This window comes from Vulpes lagopus, chromosome 21 (genome assembly GCF_018345385.1).
Source record: "Vulpes lagopus strain Blue_001 chromosome 21, ASM1834538v1, whole genome shotgun sequence".
NCBI classification, from domain to species: Eukaryota; Metazoa; Chordata; class Mammalia; order Carnivora; family Canidae; genus Vulpes; species Vulpes lagopus.
This window is the reverse complement of record NC_054844.1, coordinates 41,788,836-41,808,981: the sequence shown is the minus strand read 5'-3', so window position 1 is coordinate 41,808,981 and position 20,146 is coordinate 41,788,836. Positions and strand designations below refer to the sequence as shown.

The following is a 20,146-nucleotide window of genomic DNA, read 5'->3' as shown; positions in this document are numbered from 1 at the left end:
GACCTTTAATAGGGATCCCTGGGTGGCGCAGCGGTTTGGCGCCTGCCTTTGGCCCAGGGCGCGATCCTGGAGACCCGGGATCGAATCCCACGTCGGGCTCCCGGTGCATGGAGCCTGCTTGTTCCTCTGCCTGTGTCTCTGCCTCTCTCTCTCTCTCTATGTCTATCATAAATAAATAAATCTTTAAAAAAAAAAAAAAAAAGACCTTTAATAGTATGAATGAATGCTATTACTTCAGTACAGTTTCTGGTGGATTTACTGTCCTTGCTGCCCTCAGTAAATAGTAGATATTAAGGAAATGATATGACTGTGTATGTTATATATATAGGAAACCCTGGATTTGTAAACAATTTAAAAATTTATACACATTTACATATGTTATCAGTTAAAAACTGTATGTACTTATCTAAGGCAGTAAACTACTATATATATATCCTGTCAATTTTGAGGGAAAGGATCCCAACCATGAAATCATAAAGACTTGATCCCTAATGCCCAATGTTTTCTACGAAATTTATACTGAGGGGACAGAGTTACCAGAATCTGTCTCTTATAAAAAAAGAAAAGGTTAAAATGGCCCAAACCTCCTCCAAATAATTGTCCTTGAAAAGATTCTTGCCAAACTCTCCTTAGCACAGGCTTTTGAAATCTACAACTTTGATGTCAGCATTTCTTTGCTTTGTTTTATAGTAAAAACAAGTACTATTTTAAAAGAAACCTACTTTGTGTAACAAATATAACTGTAATTAGATTTTCACACTTTGACATTATTCTGTTTCACTGTAACCTGTTGTGACTCTTCCTTTAAACCAAGCCCTTACTCAAATTTCACTCACTTTATATCATTTTTACAGCATCATTTGAGAATCTGAACTGTCTTATTTAACTATATAATTATAAGCCATAAATACTTATATCATTCCTACATCCATATATTTTCACTGGAGAAAAACACATTTAACCAATAGCTGCAATATAATAATTGAATGAACAAATACACAGTTGACCCTTAAGCAACACAGGTTTAAACTGTGCAGGTCCACATATGCATGGATTTTTTTCGATACAGTACAGTATTAGAAGTGAATTTTCTCTTCCTTGTGATTTTAATGTTCTCTAGTTTTATTTTAAGAATCCAGTATATAATATATGGAACATACAAAATAGTATTGATTGACTGCTATTGGTAAGGCTTCTGGTCAATAGTAGGTTTGTATTAGTTTTTGGAGGAGTCAAAAGTTATGCATGGATTTTTTACTGCATAGGGGGTCAGTGTCCCTAACCCCTGCATTGTTCAAGGGTCAACTGTAGCAAGATTTTCAAAGCTCTAATACATGCCATTCATGCTCTATACAATAAAAGTAAGGGAATATAATTTATATACTCAAGATTTGTCCATAGGCAATAATTATTTCCATCAGCATATAAATTGAGGGACACCTGTGTGGCTCAGCGGTTGTGTTTGCATTTGGCTCAGGGTGTGATCCTGGAATCCGGGATCGAGTCCTGTCTGCAGGGAGCCTGCTTCTCCCTCTGCCTGTGCCCCACTCCCTCTCTCATGAATAAATAAATATCTTTTTAAAAAAATGAACAGAATGGCTATCAGGAAGCTTGTCCACATATCAAGTGATATATTTTACATTCAGCAAACTTAATTTTATCAAATATCCTTTAATTTCACAGACAACAATATGATACATATTGTGTAAGAAGCGCACAATAATTTTGCAGTACAATTTCAAAGTGTATACAAACTGGAATACAGAGGTTAAACACTGGTGTACTGATGGGCATTCTTGAGCTTTGGATAAACTGTATACAAAACTTGCAATTCAAATATTAGCCAATCTGGAAACTTTACTTCTCATAATATAAAAATGATACTTTGAGATGCAAAATATTTTTTTTGTACTAAACAAACTATATAAACATTTAAAATAATCATTAAAAACTCAACTTTAGAATTTATAAAGATTAGCTATAAAAATATATTGGCAGTCACTTTTCTTAGAAATGTACCATTCACTACATTACAAAATAGACTCTAACATAAAATTGCCTTAATAACCATACTATTTTAGAATCTGATAAACCTTACATTAAATTGATTATAAAATCCTCTTGGAAAACTTTGGTATGCATCTTCAGAAGGTTTTTAAAAAATACTCTAATATCATCTCAAGAGCCTGTAAACATTCCATTCTATTAAAGCACAACAGAATAAGTAATGTATATTGAACTGCATACAGAATATAGAATCAAAAAACAATTTATTATATATTCGTAGAAAATCTCCATTCCCAGAGTAACCAAAAAACAAGCTATTTAAAAGTATCAAACTTTTAAACAGAAGTTCTCTTTCCATTCTGATAAAAAAATGTTACAAAATCACCACACTCCATTCATGTACCTTATATGCCTTTTAGGACAAAGCCTAAAAATAGTGAATCCATGTCTCAAAACCCCTCTCAAGTCCAAAAAACAAACTTAAAAAAAACCATTTAAAAGATTTGACAATAGAACAAGTATACATAATCAGAACACATAATTTATATATTTAGTTATGGTATTAGCTTTTCTTTTATATTTGTAATTTAGAATTTATCGGCAGAAAAAACCGTACACGCGCACACACACACACATACACAACTGAAAAAGGTAAATTTTAGGAAACAGTAAGAAATGCAAACCTACAGGGTAAACTGATTTATTTTAAAAATCAATTTACCAAATTTCATCTTATCTGCCATTTTTGGATTCTTGTTATTTAGAAAATTCAAATTGGTGCAAATTCATTTCCTGCTTCTTGCGTAGGTTTAATTTGTACAGCATTTCCAGTTGTGCCAGTTAACTTCCTTGAGGTCATTTTCTACTTTATCTTCTGTCACCAGATCTCTTGCATAAGATATTTGAGTTGCAAAAGCCTAAATAAAAAGCTTCATTTTTGACCTTTTAATTTATAAAACTCCACTAGAAAAAAAGAAATCCATCTAATTTTAGGCAAGTCTGCAAAAATATTTCTTTCTTAATCAAACACTTTTGTGGGAATAAAGATCCTTCAAAGTTTTTAACTCTTCTATTAGAGTTTTGTTTTGATTTTCCAAGACTGCAACTCGATTTTCCAGGCATTTTACATATTCTTTCTTCTTTCTGCGACATTCTCGAGCAGCTTCTCTAAATATAAGCATTAAAAACCAGTGTTAGAAAAAAAGTTCACATTCTTTAAATGGTAAGTGCACCACATTAATCCTCCCTGGTCATCCATATCGCCATTGAGCGAAATACATTGATCTTAAGCGTAGAATTCAATCTGTTTTGGCAAATGCATATACTTGCATAACCTACACATTTATCAAGACAGAACATCTTTGTTGTCCCAGAAAGATCCCGCATGCCCAGTCCTGGTCAGTCCTTTCCCCCAACAATTACTGTTCTGATTTTTATCACCTATTCCACAACCTCTTGTAACAGAGTCATACAGTATGTACTCTTGTGTTTGGTCTCCTTTCACTCATTATATTTTTGAGTTTCACTGATGTTTGTGCAGTGGTTTTTTCCCTTACTGCTGCTGGGTGTATTCCACTGTGACTATCACCACAGTTTATCGATCTATTCTTAGGGGCTGTTTCTAGTTTTAGCTGCTATGCTTATACCTGTCTTTTTGTCAACAGATGTCCCATTTTTCCTGGACAAATATCAAGAAGCAAAATTTATGGGTCCTCTGGTTATCTTCCTTTACTTTTTATATAGGTTTTTTTTTTTTTTAAATTTTTTTTATTTATTTATGATAGTCATACAGAGAGAAAGAGAGAGAGGCAGAGACACAGGCAGAGGGAGAAGCAGGCTCCATGCACCGGGAGCCTGACGTGGGATTCGATCCCGGGTCTCCAGGATCGCGCCCTGGGCCAAAGGCAGGCGCCAAACCACTGCGCCACCCAGGGATCCCTTATATAGGTTTTAATTACAAACAGTGCTTGATACTCAGTTTTGTACATGTCCTCTTGACAATTATTCTATGAAGTCCCATGCATGTATTACATAAATAGAGTAGAAAAGTATTGAGTATTTTTTATACTATGTACTTAATGTAAGTATTACCTGCAACTTGTTTTTTTACACACAATTTTAATGATATTTCTATGTTGGTACAGATCTTTCCCATGTGAATATTTCACTGCTAATTCATATTCATTTCTCCAACTACTAGTGAGACTCAACATCTTTTCAAATATTGGTCATTTGGATCTCTTATGTAAACTGCCTATTCATACCCTTTTTCTATTCATATCTTTTTCTGTTTTACAATGAGAAATTACAACCAGGAAAGCCTGGGTGGCTCAGCGGTTGAGCGTCTGCCTTCGGCTCAGGGTGTGATCCTGGGATTGAGTCCCACATCAAGCTCCTACAGGGAGCCTGCTTCTCCCCATGCCTATGTCTCTGCCTCTGTGTGTCTCTCATGAATAAATAAATAAGATCTTTAAAAAAAAAAAAAAAAAGGAAATCACAACAACCTAAGGACTCTCTCTGTGCATTATACATATTAATCCTTTATTAAAAAAAAAGGGGGGGGGGCAGCCCAGGTGGCTCAGGGGTTTAGTGCTGCCTTCAGCCCAGAGCCTGATCCTGGAGACCCGGGATCAAGTCCCACCGTCAGGCTCTCTGCATGGAGCCTGCTTCTCCCTCTGCCTGTGTTTCTGCCTCTCTCTCTCTGTCTCTCATGAATAAATAAAATCTTAAAAAAAAAAGATTATCTGAGAGAGAGACACAGAGAACACATGCACATGGTGGGAAGGAGCAGAAGGAGAAAGAGTCCTAAGCAGACTCCAAGCTGAGCTTGGAGCCCAAAATTGGGCTTGGTCTCACCACCTTGAGATTTAGGACCTGAGCTGAAACCCAAGAGTCGGACAGTTAATCAACTGCCCAAGTGCCCCTCTTTATCTGTTCTTTTTTTTTAAGATTTATTTATTTATTTACTCATTCATTCAGAGAGAGGGAGACAGACAGACACACAGGCAGAGGGAGAAGCAGGCTTCATGCAGAAGCTCAACATGATCTAGGATCACGCCCCGGGCCGAAGGTGGTGCTAAACCGCTGAGCCACCGGAGCTGCCCATCTTTATCTGTTTTTATATTATTTTCTACTCTACCATTTGACTTCTCAGATTTTTAAATTTTTATATCTTATACCATAAATGTCTTTTTCTTGGCTTAAATTAAAATTCCCTGCACTGTATATTCTTCTTTTAATTTTAAAGATTCTATAGCTTAATTTTTCACAATGAAATCTTTATCTGGAATTACTTTTGTATGTGATATAAAATAATGAGTCCAATTTAATTTTCTTTCACATGTGGAGCTGTCAGTTAACATTTATTAAATAAACCGTCCCTTAGAAGTATACTAATGCAAAAAGCTATTTTTGGGCTCTACCCTGTTTGCTAAAGTTACTGTCTGCCCCTTTGCTAATACCAAGTTTTGGGGTTGTTTTTTCCACCCGGGCACCCCACTGATACCAAGTTTTGATTACAGTGGTATTAGAGAGTATGTTTCAATGCTTAACATGACAAGTAAGCTCTTTCTGTTCTTAACCATTCTTGAGTATTTTTTTCTTTCATGTAAACTTTTATTTTGTCTAATTCCATGGAGATCTACAGAGATTCTAACTTGAATCACAAGTTTCTTTCTTTTTTTTTTTTTTTTTAAAGATTTATTTATTTATTCATGATAGACATAGAGAGAAAGAGAGAGGCAGAGACACAGGCAGACGGAGAAGCAGGCTCCACGCCGGGAGCCCAATGCGGGACTCGATCCCGGGACTCCAGGATCGCGCCCTGGGCGAAAGGCAGGCGCCAAACCACTGAGCCACCCAGGGATCCCCCACAACAAGTTTCTATGTGAATTTTGGAAGAACTGACATTTATATTAATGGCCCTAATCGAAGAACACCGGTATTTTCTATATATTCCGATACTGTTTTAGTTCTCAATAAGATCTTTAAAATGTGGATCCTATGTCTTTCCTATTGAATTTGCTAAGTATTTTATGATATGTTACTAATGTGAATATTACTTCCCATTGTATTTTCAAGATGGTAATTCATAGAAAAATAACTTATTGAATTCCTTATAAATCATGGTAGTTTAAAAATTTTTTTATTATGGAATAGTATACACACACAAGACTATGTAGTGTAGTTATAAGTTATGAAGCATATCTGCAAAATTGTAAAATGAACACATGTAAACCCAACACCCAAATGAATAAGTAAATAATCAATATTGCTGAAAGAACCCTCTGTGCATTTTCCTGATTCCATCCCTCTGCCTTTTGCCCAAAAGCAATTATTAGCTTCAATTTTTTATTTATATTCATAGTTTTAGTAATAAAGGCCTCTAAATTACATATAATTTAGTGTACTTATTTTCTAAAATTACAACCTGTTTTCATTCAACTTTATTTTTCTAATATTTATTCATGTTACAGTGATCATTCACTCAGTTGATACAAATGAACACTCTTTCACTGTATAAATACAAGTACAATGTATGTATCCATTCTGTTACTGATGAATACTTAGGTGGTTTCCTAATTTTTGCTGTGTGAACATTCTTATGCATACTTCCTGCAATAGTCTGTCTTAGGCACATACACAGAGTAACAGCTGAGTCAAGAAGCACATCCAGATCAACTACACAAGATAAGGCCAATTAATTTCAAAGCAGCCATACCAATTTTCACTCCTGTAAGCAGTCTTTGAGTTTCACTGTTCCAAAACCTTGCCAATTCCTGGTTAGACTTTAAGATTTATGCTAATTGGGTGGGGATAAATGGTATCTGAGTATGTGGTATTTATTTGCATTTCTTTGATTACTGATAAGGGCAAGCAATTTTTCATAAGATTATTAACCACCTGTTTTTTCTGAGAAATGCCTATTTATCTTCTGTTGGGTTGTACTTATTAATTTTGAAGGTATTTGTATTTTTTCAAACACATTTTTTGGGGTTAGACATGCTGCCTGTATCCTCTATAGGCTTGAAGCTTGTATTTTCACTCTATTTTGATGAAAAGAAATTATTAATGAAGATTCATTAATCTTTTATGTTAAAGTTTGTGTGTGGGAGGGGGTGTGAGTTAAGGTATTTTTCCCTATTCCTGAAGCCAAAAAATTACATATTCTCACCACAAAATTTCAAAATGTCACCTTTCACATTTGTGTTTTTATCCATCTGCAGTGATCTTTGTGTATGGTGTGAGAAAAGAAATCCAGTATTTTTTTCACATATCAATAATTACCCTGGTACCATTTATTGAAGTGTTCCTGTTCCTCCTTCCCCCAATAATCTATCCTACTGTATTAGGGTTTTATGTGTTCATGGATCTATTTTTGAGCTCTCAATTTCTTTGGTCATTTTGGTTTTTTTCTCAGTGCCAGTATCACATTATTTCAGTTATCACAGCTTTAAATAAAACTTGATATATCTCCTCACCTTATTCTTGTCTGGAATATTTTGGCTGTTCTTGGCCCTTTACTCTTCTATCAATTTTAGTATCACTTGTCAAGTTCTTCAAACAACCTGTTTGGGTTTTGATTGGAAGTGCACTGAATCTATGGATCAACTGGGGGAAAAATAATCATCTTTATAATACTGAGTTTCTGTTATCTATGGACATAGTATTTATTTCTCCATTTATTTAGATCTTCCTTAACGTCTTTCAAAAATCACTGTACAATATTTTTCATAAATGTCTTAGACATCTTTTGTTAGATTTATTCTCAGGTATTTTATTTGCTGATAGCATAAATGATATATTTTTAATAATTATTTATTTACCAAACCATTGCTGATGTAAGGAAATATGATTTTTGAAAATGGGCTTTATATTTAGCAGCCTTATAAATTCATTACTTCTAAAAATTTTTCTGTAAGTCCACTTTAAAAAATAGGCAATTCTGTATAAAATAGTTTTCTTTCATTTAAATTCTTGTAATTGCCCCCTGCCCTTTTCCTGTTTTACTGAATTGCCAAAGATTTCCAGTACAACGCTGAAGAGAACTGTTTCTTTATCAAGCTTTCATACTTTGTAGATGATTCTACTGGATATTCTAAGCAGATGAATATATATTTGCTACTAATAGTTTTATTTTTCCCAATTTTTATCATTTTTATATGGTCTCTTCATCTTTGATGATTTTCAATGACATCCTTTTTTTTCCCTCTGAATATAGTAGATAGATTAACTGAAGACTTCTCATATCTCATTCTGTTATCTGCTTTTTCTGCTGATTCTAGCTCCTGAAAGGTAGTATGGTATTATCTAAGACTTTGGACTCTGAAACAAGGACATGTGTGTTTAAATCCTACCTCTACCACTTACTAAATAGTTTAATCTTGGGTGTAAAATTACATTAGGGGTTGGGTAGTCTGTGATTTTTCAACTTATATTTGTTAGAACTCAACGTATGAGAATTTGTTAAAGCCTGGGTTGAGATCGCTTTCTTCCAAAAAGTTGGGGCACTTTGGACCCAGACCCATTTTTATTTATTTATTTTTTTATTTATTTTATTTTTTTTTAAATATGTTTTTTTTAATTTTTTTTTTTTTTTATTTATGATAGTCACAGAGAGAAAGAGAGGCAGAGACACAGGCAGAGAGAGAAGCAGGCTCCATGCACCGGGAGCCTGACGTGGGATTCGATCCCAGGTCTCCAGGACTGCACCCTGGGCCAAAGGCAGGCGCCAAACCACTGCGCCACCCAGGGATCCCCAGACCCATTTTTAAAGTATAGCTCTTAAACAACACAGGTTTCAACTGTGAGTCTACTTATATGCAGATTTTTTTCAATAAATATAGTACTGTAAATGTATTTTCTCTTCCTTATGATTTTAACATTTTCTTTTCTCTAGTTTACTTTATTCTAAGAATACAGTATATAATACACCTAACATACAAAATATGTGTTAACCCACTGTTATCAGTAAGGATTCTGGTCAACAGTAGACTAAGTTTTTGGGGAGTCAAAAGTTATACATGGATTTTCAACTGAGGAGAGGTCAGCACCCTAACCGGTGTTGTTCAAAGGTCAATTTTATAACTCTCAGTTTTGGGTAAAGCACTTCTTGGGTGTTGCGTTCAGGAAAAAGAATCTCTGATCCATTTTCCCAGCCTGCACAAACCCCAGGCCTTGTCCCTGGTCCCCACCGATTACCAAAGCTATACCAATCACAAAGATTTGAATTTATCTATAAAGTGTATAGGGGCTGCTTCAGTGCTTATTAACCTCATGGTCTTGTGCTTCTGGTTCATTTCTTTTTTTTTTTTTTTAAGATTTTATTTATTTATTTATTTACTCATAGAGACACAGCTAGAGAGAGGCAGAGACACAGGCAGAGGGAGAAGCAGGCACCATGCAGGGAGCCTGATGTGGGACTCGATCCCGGGTCTCCAGGACCACACCCTGGGCTGCAGGAGGCGCTAAACCGCTGCGCCACCAGGGCTGCCCTTCTGGTTCATTTCTAACCTCAACAGATAGCTCTTCTAATTATTTAAAGGGGTGGGTTTTTTTTATATTTTATCAAGCTTTTTTTTCTTTTTTAAAGATTTATTCATTTGACAGAGAGAGCACAAGCAGGGGAAACAGCAGGCAGAGGAAGAGGAAGAGGGAGAGGGAGAAGCAGGTTTCCTGTTCAGCAGGAAGAGGAAACAATTCCTACTCTGGATGTGGGGCTTGATCCTAGGACCCTGGGATCATGACCTGAGCCAAAGGCAGACACTTAACCGACTGAGCCATCCACATTGCCCCTCATCAAGCTTTTAAAAATATTATATAGCTGAGGTCATACTGTCAGAAAGAGAAGTCTCATTCTATTTAATTTTTAACAAGTCTTTTCGGGTTCCTAGGTACACAATCATATCATCAGCAAAAAAATACAATTTTTCTCCTAGTATTTACACATCTTAGTTTCTTGTCTTAGTGCACGCATCTGCTGGAACCTCCAAAATAACATAATCCTCCCATGTTACCAAGTTCATTTACAACGATATCTGCTCTTAATTTTTAGTAACGAAACATTTTATCCTGAAGTAATTAAATGCATCTCTCTGGTCCTCTTATAATAATTTTTATTGCTCTAGAAAATCATCCTTTTATTCTGGTTTTCTAACTTATTGTTGAGGAGCTGAAAATAGAATCCTATTGTAATTTTAAAAACATTTTTTTATCTGTGGATATCTCCCCCTTTTGGTTCCTAATATAATTTACTGGTATCCTTTCTCTCCTTTTTTTCCCTTGAACTCACTGAGAAGGCTACTCATTTTTATTTCTCAAAGAACTGGTGGTTTTTCATGGCTGATATACATATAGCTATGTTTAAAATACATTTAAAATGAAAATAAATGTTTCTAGAGGTTAAATCACTGCTATATATTCATGGGTAAAATTAATTTTTGAGGATCATTTCTGTGTCCATCACTTTTTGTAGGAATTCTTTCCTCTTCTTGCTGTCAATGGCTAGCAGCAAATTATTATTTTCATTTAACTTTTGTCAGCCCAACAAGAACAAAATAAATGGAAAAGCTCTGCTTAACAGTACTATTCAAAAGATACAATATATGAAATAAAGACATAAACAATGGAATGCAGTGGTCCACTGGAAATGAACTAGACATAATCTAACACTCAGTTTTTTAAAAAAAGCATATATACCCTCTCTTCATTTTTTAAAAAGTAAGCTCTATATTCAATATGGGGCTCAAACTCACAACCCCATGATCAAGAGTCATGTGCTCTACCGACTGAGCCAGCCAAGTGTCCCAAACCTCTCTCATTTTTTTTTTTAACCTCTCTCATTTTTAATATGCACTTCCAGTTAACACCTGGTTATGTCTTGATATTTATAAAAACATTACCCATTCTGGCAATACAATTTTACTACCTACCTGTTTTTCATCAACCTTATTTCTCTTTTCAGTTGGGGGTCATCTGTTTTAGTTGTCTGAGATGTTAGAGTCACAGGGGAAGTCATCACCACAGTTTGTGGTAGTGAAGTAGCTGAAGGTGTGGTACGGATCTGATAAGTCTGCATATCTCCTGATGCAGCTGTGTGGTCAAAAGATTGAGTTAATTCGTAAGTGTTTTGGAAGTACATTGGATGTTTTCTATAGACATTTAAGCATACTTACTTTGTACAACCACTTGGTTGCTGGGCACAAGTATTTGCTGTCCATCAGAGGTCTGTGCATACTGGAGAATTGTTGTACCTTGCTGAGTACTGCCTGAATTTGTCATGGTTAATGTTTGAAGTCCCTGTACTCCATCTGTGCCTGGACTGGCCAGTTGTAAGGCTCCATTTGGGGCAATGGCAACTTTAACCAAAGAGAGAACATAGCTTTTGTAAGGCTATACAATACACTAAATTGCAAAGGATTGGTGAAAAAAACCCCTAAACACTATTTATTAAAACAGGTCTGAATGCAGTTCCACTTGATAACTGTTGACTACTTTGAACTATATGTAAAAGAAATAAAATGGCATTTATCTGTAAAATTTTATAGTTCAGATGCACCAATCTTAAATTTAGTCTCAAACTACAATATAACTGATTAGTCAAAACACATTTTAGGTTCCATGAAGCACCACATGCTAATTGCTAATGTTGTCATATTAATTCTGGTGCAGGAGAGGGTATCAATAGCTAGCTTTTAAAGGAAAAATAAGTAGAAGGAAACATTAACATAGTTTGTAATTTTTATACAAATAAGCTGTAAAAACAAAAAAACAAAAAAAACAAATAAGCTGTAAAGTTGGGCAGCCCCGGTGGTGCAGCAGTTTAGCGCCACCTGCAGCCCAGGGTGTGATCCTGGAGACCCGGGATCGAGTCCCATGATGGGCTCCCAGCATGGAGCCTGCTTCTCCCTCTGCCTGTGTCTCTGCCTCTCTCTTTCTCTGTGTCACTCATGAATAAATAAAATCTTTTTTTTTTAAAAAAACACACACACACACAAATAAGCTGTAAAGTATTTTTTTGTGTGTGTAAAGTATTTTTTTGTGTGTGTGTAAAGTATTTTTGAATAGACTATGCTTATGGAAAAATTTTAATAAGATTAAAGGTTATATAATGAAAACATAAATCTTCATACTGTTTCTGAGCTCTGCTTTCCAGTGGTAACCACTGTTAAAATGTACTAAATGTTACTTACCTAGGTGATATTTTAAAAATGTAATCTATTCAAGTCACTTCCTAGAGAAAATCACCAGTAAGGTTTGTCATGAGAAAGCCCATTTACAGATCACATTACTATATGCCCCCCAAACATTTTTCAATAAATTTCATTTATGTTAATATTTTCCTCTCAAACTTTATTTTATTTTTTAAAAGTATTTATTTACTTATTCATGAGAGATACAGAGACAGAGAGGCAGAGACACAGGCAGAGGGAGAAGCAGGCTCCATGCAGGGAGCCTGACATGGAACTTGATCCCAGGTCTCCAGGATCACACCCCAGGCTGAAGGCAGTGCTAAACTGCTGAGCCACCCAGGCTGCCCTCCTCTCAAACTTTGAAACACTCAAAGGGTCTGATCGAATAGAAAACATTTTAGCATTATGCAATCCCACATAATAAATCTCCTTTAGAATTTAATGCCTCATCTCGGTACACTCTTACAGATTATCATTATGTAACTTTTTTCCCCTCTTTTTACACTCTGGACCAGAAAGCCAAAACACATTTGTCTAGACGTGTGTTTTAACTGAAAATAATTTCTTTCAGGAGTTTCTAATTATCCCTCCTCCACTGCCACACAACAAATATTCCTACATACTTTAATTTACACGACTTTAGAAGTAATGACAGCGTTTAGATGCAGAGATTTGTTTTAAATTTATATTGTGGGATCCCTGGGTGGCGCAGCGGTTTGGCGCCTGCCTTTGGCCCAGGGCGCGATCCTGGAGACCCGGGATCGAATCCCACATCGGGCTCCTGGTGCATGGAGCCTGCTTCTCCCTCCACCTGTGTCTCTGCCTCTCTCTCTCTCTCTGTGTGACTATCATAAATAAATAAAAGTTTAAAAAAAAATTTATATTGCAACTATTTTCAATCTCTTCTGCAACCCGCAATACATATACACACATATAAAAATATACGTATATAAATAAAAAGTAATACTCTCATTCTCTCTCCCTGTTTATTCCACTGGCCACCCCATTACCTCATGGTAACCATTATTTCTGGTGTACATCCTTCCTAATCTTTTCCTATGTTCATATAGACTGATCTATCAATACATATCAAAATATGTGTATCCGTACAACATATTTATAGATGTGTATGTCTTTTGATGTTAAATCATGTGTATGTGACAACATGGAATTGTATGTGACAACATGGAATTGTAACATTTTTGTAACATATCTTCCTATTTATTCTTTAAAAAGATTTTATTTATTTGAGAAAGTACACAGGTGCGCATAAGCAGGGAGGAGGGGCAGAGGGAGAGGGAGAGTCCTGGGTTGATCCCAGGACTCTGAGATCATGACCTAAGTCAGATGCTTAATTAACCCAGGCACGCTCTTCCTACTTTTGTTTAACATGTGTATTCCCCTGGTTGAATATACTCTAAATCTGCACTGATACAGTAGCATTAGCCACAAGTAGCTACTTAAAGTAACTAAAACAGGATAAAAAATTCGGTTCCTAGTCTCGCCAGCCATGTTTCAAGTGCTCAGTAGTCATACGTGGCTTAGCAGCTACTGTATTGGACAATGCAAACATAAAACATTTTTAACATCAAGGAAGTTCTACTGGGTCATGCTGCCTTACATACTAGTTTGTATTGTACTTTGTTCTCAGTTTCTTTTTTTTTTTTTTTTTAAGATTTTATTTATTTCTTCATAGAGACACAGAGAAAGAGAGAGAGGCAGAGACACAGGCAGAGGGAGAAGCAGGCTCCATGCAGAGAGCCCGACGTGGGACTCGATCCAGGGTCTCCAGGATCACCCCCTGGGCTGCAGGTGGCACTAAACTGCTGCACCACCGGGGCTGCCCATGGTCTCAGTTTATGTGTCCTCACTGAAGTGGTTTTTTTAATATATATATTCTTTTTTTTAAAGATTCATTCGTTCATTCATTCATTCATGATAAAAATAGGGGGAGAGAGAGAGGCAGAGACACAGGCAGAGGGAGAAGCAGGCTCCATGCTGGGAGCCTGATGCAGGACTCGATCCTGGGACTCCAGGATCACACCCTGGGCCAAAGGCAGGCGCTAAACCGCTGAGCCACCCAGGGATCCCCTATATATTCTTGAACTATAATTTATTCATAACAAATTTCACGGAAAGCCTACTATGCACCAGGCCCTCTATACTTGGTGTTTACAACTATGAACAAGACAAAGTTCTTTCCCTCAAGGAACTTACCCTTGAGAACAGATCATAAATAAGCTGATCTTTAATTATATATAAACTATTATTAAGCTAACATGTTCTTTTTAATAATCACATATAAATGCTATTAAAAATATAAGAAAGTTAACCAAAGACCGTATTTTAAGAAGAGTGGTCTCTGTGAGGAAGTGACATTTAAGCGGAACAGGAGTGAGGATGTAAAGTCATGTGAGGCTCTGGGAGAAGAATGTGCCAGGCAGTGGGGATAACAAGCCCAAATATACTGAGGCAGAAACAAATTTCATGTGTTGTAGAAACAGCAAGAATGCCATTCAGTGGCAGATGAGATTGGAGTTGGGTAAGCAAGGCCAGAGCCTGGATGTTAACTTACCCTTGTAGAACTTATTCTAGGTGTGATGGAGCGTCACTGGAGGATCTAGAGGAAAAGTGGTGTGATCTAATTGACATTTTAAATAAACTGCTTTGGCTGCAGTATGGAAAACAATGACAGCATGAACAGAAGCAAAATAACCAATTGGATGTCCACCAGTGTTCAGATGGGACATAGATTTTGTGGCAAGAATCAACTAGACTTGAAGAACAGGACTTAAGAATGGAGGAGAGGGGGCAGCCCTGGTGGCTCAGCGTTTTGGCGCTGCCTTCAGCCCAGGGCCTGATCCTGGAGACCGGGATCGAGTCCCACATCAGGCTCCCTGCGTGGAGCCTGCTTCTCCCTCTGCCTGTGTCTCTGCCCCCCTCTCTCTATGTGTCTCTCATGAATAAATAAAATGTTTAAAAAAAAAAAAAAAAAAAAAAGAATGGAGGAGAGGGGGCAGCCTGGGTGGCTCAACACTTTAGCACCTGCCTTCAGCCCAGGGCATGATCCTGGAGTCCCGGGATCAAGTCCCACGTTGGGCTCACTGCATGGAGCCTGCTTCTCCCTCTGCCTGTGTCTCTGCCTCTCTCTCTCTTTCATGAATTAAAAAAAAAAAAAAAAAAAAAGAATGGAGGAGAGGGCCATCTGGGTGGCTCAGCGGTTGAGCTTCTGCCTTTGGCTCAGGGCATGATCCCAGGATCCAGGATTGAGTCCCACATCAGGCTTCCCTGGGAGGAGTCTGCTTATGTTTCTGCCTCTCTCTGTGTCTTTCATGAATAAATAAATAAATCTTAAAAAAAAAATGAATGGGAAGAGAAATAGTCTACAAATAGATAGCACAAAGAATTCTGCGAGGTGTAAAATTCTAACTTGATTGTGGTAGATCTGTCAAAACTCCAAAGTAAGCATATCAATTACAAGCTGTGTGACTTTAGGGACATGATCTAACCTCTCTAAGGCTTTATGAATTTCCTCATAAATTGATAATTGCCTACCTCACAAAGTTGTTGTAAGAAGTAAACACAATCATGCTGAAAAAGTATTTCGCATTGTTTTTGGCACAAAATGCTATTCTTCAATTATCCTCACTATTAAAGCAGGACAGTCTTCTTCATTATGACTATACCCCACTTCTTTATGAAAAAGTTAAGTTTTTGTATGTCCATCATGTAAAAATTTATTCCTATACGTACTGTACTGTCCACTGCTAGTTTGATAGATGGGAGTCGGAACGGACATAGAAGTGACAGCAGAAACGCCAGGGTTTTCTCCGTCTCCTTTTCTGCCCCGTGTATCTTCAGAAGATAGATCTTTCAAAATTTTTCTGTGAAAAATAAAACTCTATTAATTGGTAATGAAGACAGCTTTATAAAAATAAATTGCTCTATTTTTTTCAATCTCAGGTTAAAAGTACAATAATCTATTAGACATCTATAAACTGTTATGTCAGGGCACCTGCATGGCTCAGTCTATTAAGTGGCTGCCTTTGATTCAGATCATGACTTTAGGGTCCTAGGAGTGAGCCCTGCATTGGGCTCCCTGCTCAGTGGGGAGTCTGCTTCTCCCTCTCCTCCTGTGCTCTCTCACTCTCAAATAAATAAATAAAATCTTAAAAAATAATTAAATAAACTGTTTATTCAGTAGTCTTTTAGTTTAGCACAGACTACTATAATGATGTGTACTGAAGGCTATGCATTAGCATTAGTTATGGCTACCTGAAAAGAAACACTGAATACTCATACAGAGTGCCATTCAATGTACAAGGCTCTTACAGAGGTATGAAATGTCTCATTCCCCGAAAAGAGAGATGCCTCCATTGTAAGGTATTTCACTAATTAATAAGAATAGTATTCATTTTCTTTTTCTTTTTTTTAAGATTTTATTTATTTATTCATGAGAGACACGCAGAGAGAGAGAGACAGGCAGACACAGAGACAGAAGGAGAAACAGGCTCCATGCAGGCAGTCCAGTGTGAAACTCTGGACTCGATCCTTGGGACTCCAGGATCAGGCCCTGGGGCCGAAGGTGGCACTAAATCGCTGAGCCACCCGGGCTGCCCTAGTATTCATTTTCTAAATAGTGACCTTCACTTAAAAAAACCAAATTCAAAAAAAATTTTATTTTTTCAACCAACTTTTATGAGAAGAGAAACCCACCGTTTTTAGAAACAAGAAAATCAGAAATACTATAAAAAAGCCCATAGTATTAGTGATAAATTGTTTTTATTTATGAATGATCTTTTTTTAAAGTAAGCTCTACACCCAATGTGGGGCTCTAACTCACAATCCCGAGATCAAGAGTTGCATGCTACACTGACTGAGCCAGCCAGATGCTTCAATAAAATCCCACAGGTATCCCTCAGACTTGATAAATGGGACTTTGACAGGGATACGGGGATAGATAAAGAGTCCTTGCTGAAAAGAAATAACTTCCAAAACACAATTGGGGTAGAGGGACATATAAACATTATTTGTTTCTAAAGAAAAACAAAAAAGAATGAAAACAATTTTACTCAAGAATTCTATATTCATTGTAGAAAAATCCGAAAACTGAAACTCTTGTGTGGAAGCCACAAAAACAGTCACAAAGGAGAAAAAACCCCAAACCCTTAGCATTGAAAAGGATCTTTCATTTATCGATGCCAACCTTCCAGCCCAGGCAGGAATTCCCCAACATTCCTAACAGCCTCTATATCCAGGAATAAGGCATCAACAGCTTCCAAACAGGAAATCATTCAACTACTAAGCCCTTTCTTATTTAGACCCAAAGCTGGTTCCACCTTGTGAAGCTAGAGAAATTTAAGCTTAACGCTAACTCTATATCCATGCCCTACTCTGCAGTACTTGACAATTGCTACAGTTCTTTGAGAACAAGTAATTCCAGTTCCTTCAGCTCTTCTATGATGTGTTGAAAATTGTTCTCCAATATGGTCTCCTTACTCTGGACAATCTTCCCAAAAGAGCTGATACAATTGTAGACTATATTAACAGTTGTCCCATAGAGAGTAAGAGAGGTAGCAGTCCTATAGGACTCTGTGTTAGGCATTTGTACAATGGTCACACTAGTTCCTAAACCTGTTTGTATATAAGAATTGTCTGGAGAGTTTTACTGAATCCACATTTCCATCTGGTCCCCCTAATGGCTGAGTAATCCCTTTAATGAGATGCCTGCGGAGTCTTACACAGCCAGCCTATCATGAGACTGTGGAATGCTGTGCCAATTCTTTTTCACTTTTAAGTTATTAAACATTTTGAGCATAAAGAAAAGTACAGAAATTAAAATACCTATGTACCATATACCAAGAATCAACAGATGGTAATACATTCTGCAATCTCACCGAACTCAATTCTACTTCAGTGCATTATTTAAGATTACCTATATATGAACCATGTCATCTGCAAATTATTTTATTTCATCCCATCCTTTCCAGTCTGGTTGCCTTTTATTTCACTTTCTTGCCTAACTGCCTGAAAACAATGTTAAATAGAAGTCATGAGAGTGGACACCCACAGCCTTGTTGCATTCATTACCTTAGGGTGAAAACATTCAGTCTCCCACCATTATATGCTGTTGGCTACAGGCTTTTGTAGAGGTGCTTTATTAGGCTGAAGAGCTCCCTTCTATTTGTTTCATGAGCATTTTTATCAGTAAATGGTACTCGATTTATCAAATGCTTTTTCGGTGTCTGTTGAGATGATCTTACCTTTTTTTGTTCTTATTCTATAAATACGATGTATTACATCAATTGATTTTCATATGTTAAGCCAATCTTGCATTCCTGAGATAAAATCCTACCTGATAATCATGTATAATGCCTTTTATATGTTGTTGGTTTCCATTTGCCAAACTCATATATTTTGCTAGGGATCTCTGTGTTTACATTCATGAGGAATATTGGGTCTGTAGTTTTATTATCTCTTAATTAGTGGGTTGAATCCATGTCTTTTTTTTTTTTTTTAATGATTTTATTTATTCATGAGAGACACACAGAGAGAGGCAGACACATAGGTAGAAGTAGGCTCCCTGGGATCCCCGGGTGGCTCAGCGGTTTAGCACCTGCCTTCGGCCCGGGGTATGATCCTGGGGTCCTGGGATCAAGTCCCATGTCGGGCTCCCTGCATGGAGCCTGCTTCTCCCTCTGCCTGTGTTTCTACCTCTCTCTCTCTCTGTGTCTCTCATAAATAAATAAATAAAATATTAAAAAAAAAAAATAAGAAGTAGGCTCCCTGTGGGGAGCCCGATGCGGGACTCAATCCCAGGACCCCAAGATCACGCCATGAGCCAAAGGCAGAGACACTCAACTGCTGAGCCACCCAGGTGTCCCGAATCCATGTCTTCCTAATATAATTAATGATAACACTTGATCTACCACTTATTTGCTTTTTTCTTTCTTTCTTTCTTTTTTTTTTTTAAAGACTTTATTTGACAGAGAGAACCAGAGAACACAGTGGGGGGAAGTGCAGAGGGGGAAGCAGATTCCCCAATGAGCAGGGAGCCCGACTGGGGGCTTGATCCCAGGACTCTGAGATCATTACCTGAGCCAAAGGCCACGCTTAACCGACTGAGAGACCCAGGTGCCCTGCTTTCTGTTTTTAAAGAGTCTTCTGGGGGTGCCTGCCTGGCTCAGTCAGTAGATCGTGCAACTCTTGAGTTCAGGGTCATGAGTTCAAGCCCCATGTTGGGCACAGAGCTTACTTAAAAAAAATAAAGTCTTCTGTATTCTCTTGGGTTTTTTGAGAATTTTTCAGAACACCATTTTAGGGGTGGCCTGGGTGGCTTGTTGGTTAAATATCTGTCTTCAGCTCAGGTCATGATCCCAGAGTCCTGGTATCAGGCCCCACATTGGGTTGCTGCTCAGCAGGGAGTCTGCTTCTTTCTTTGCCCCTCACCCTGCTTGTGCTCTCTAATAAACAAATCTTAGGAAAAAAAAAAAAAGAACTCCATTTTAATTTATCATATACCTCACTAAATCTCTTCATATAATTTAGTAATTGCTCTAGAGAGTTATAATACAGATATCTTGTTTACTTAGAAACACTATTTTACCATGTTAAATGAACCTTAGAAAACTTATCACCATATTGAGTCTCTTTTTCTTCCCCTTTATGTTGTAGTTGTCTTACATATTACATCTCCATACACTGAAAGGCCCATCAGACAATGACATCTTGTCAACCAAACATAGTTTATTTTTTATTATTTTTTTAATTTTTTTTTAATTTTTATTTATTTATGATAGTCACAGAGAGAGAGAGAGAGAGAGGCAGAGACACAGGCAGAGGGAGAAGCAGGCTCCATGCACCGGGAGCCTGATGTGGGATTCGATCCCGGGTCTCCAGGATCGCACCCTGGGCCAAAGGCAAGCGCCAAACCACTGCGCCACCCAGGG

At 37.2% G+C, this 20,146-nt stretch overlaps 1 protein-coding gene across 12 annotated transcripts in view; it reads right to left on the bottom strand.

Annotated features, from left to right (window-relative positions):
- Positions 1–1,616: 1,616 nt before the first annotated feature.
- The window catches only part of ATF1 (activating transcription factor 1), an 83,002-nt gene continuing 64,472 nt past the window's right edge, over positions 1,617–20,146 (bottom strand). For 11 of the 12 annotated variants that reach the window (XM_041736182.1, XM_041736186.1, XM_041736177.1 and 8 more), the window contains 4 exons: positions 15,951–16,081; positions 11,181–11,363; positions 10,938–11,097; positions 1,617–3,174 (listed from right to left, as the gene is read on the bottom strand). In XM_041736182.1, coding sequence (XP_041592116.1) covers positions 3,030–3,174; positions 10,938–11,097; positions 11,181–11,363; positions 15,951–16,081 — 619 coding nt within the window. In that variant the 3' untranslated portion in view covers positions 1,617–3,029. The remainder of the gene's footprint in view (positions 3,175–10,937; positions 11,098–11,180; positions 11,364–15,950; positions 16,082–20,146) is intronic. The other variant, XM_041736188.1, reaches the window with a different exon arrangement.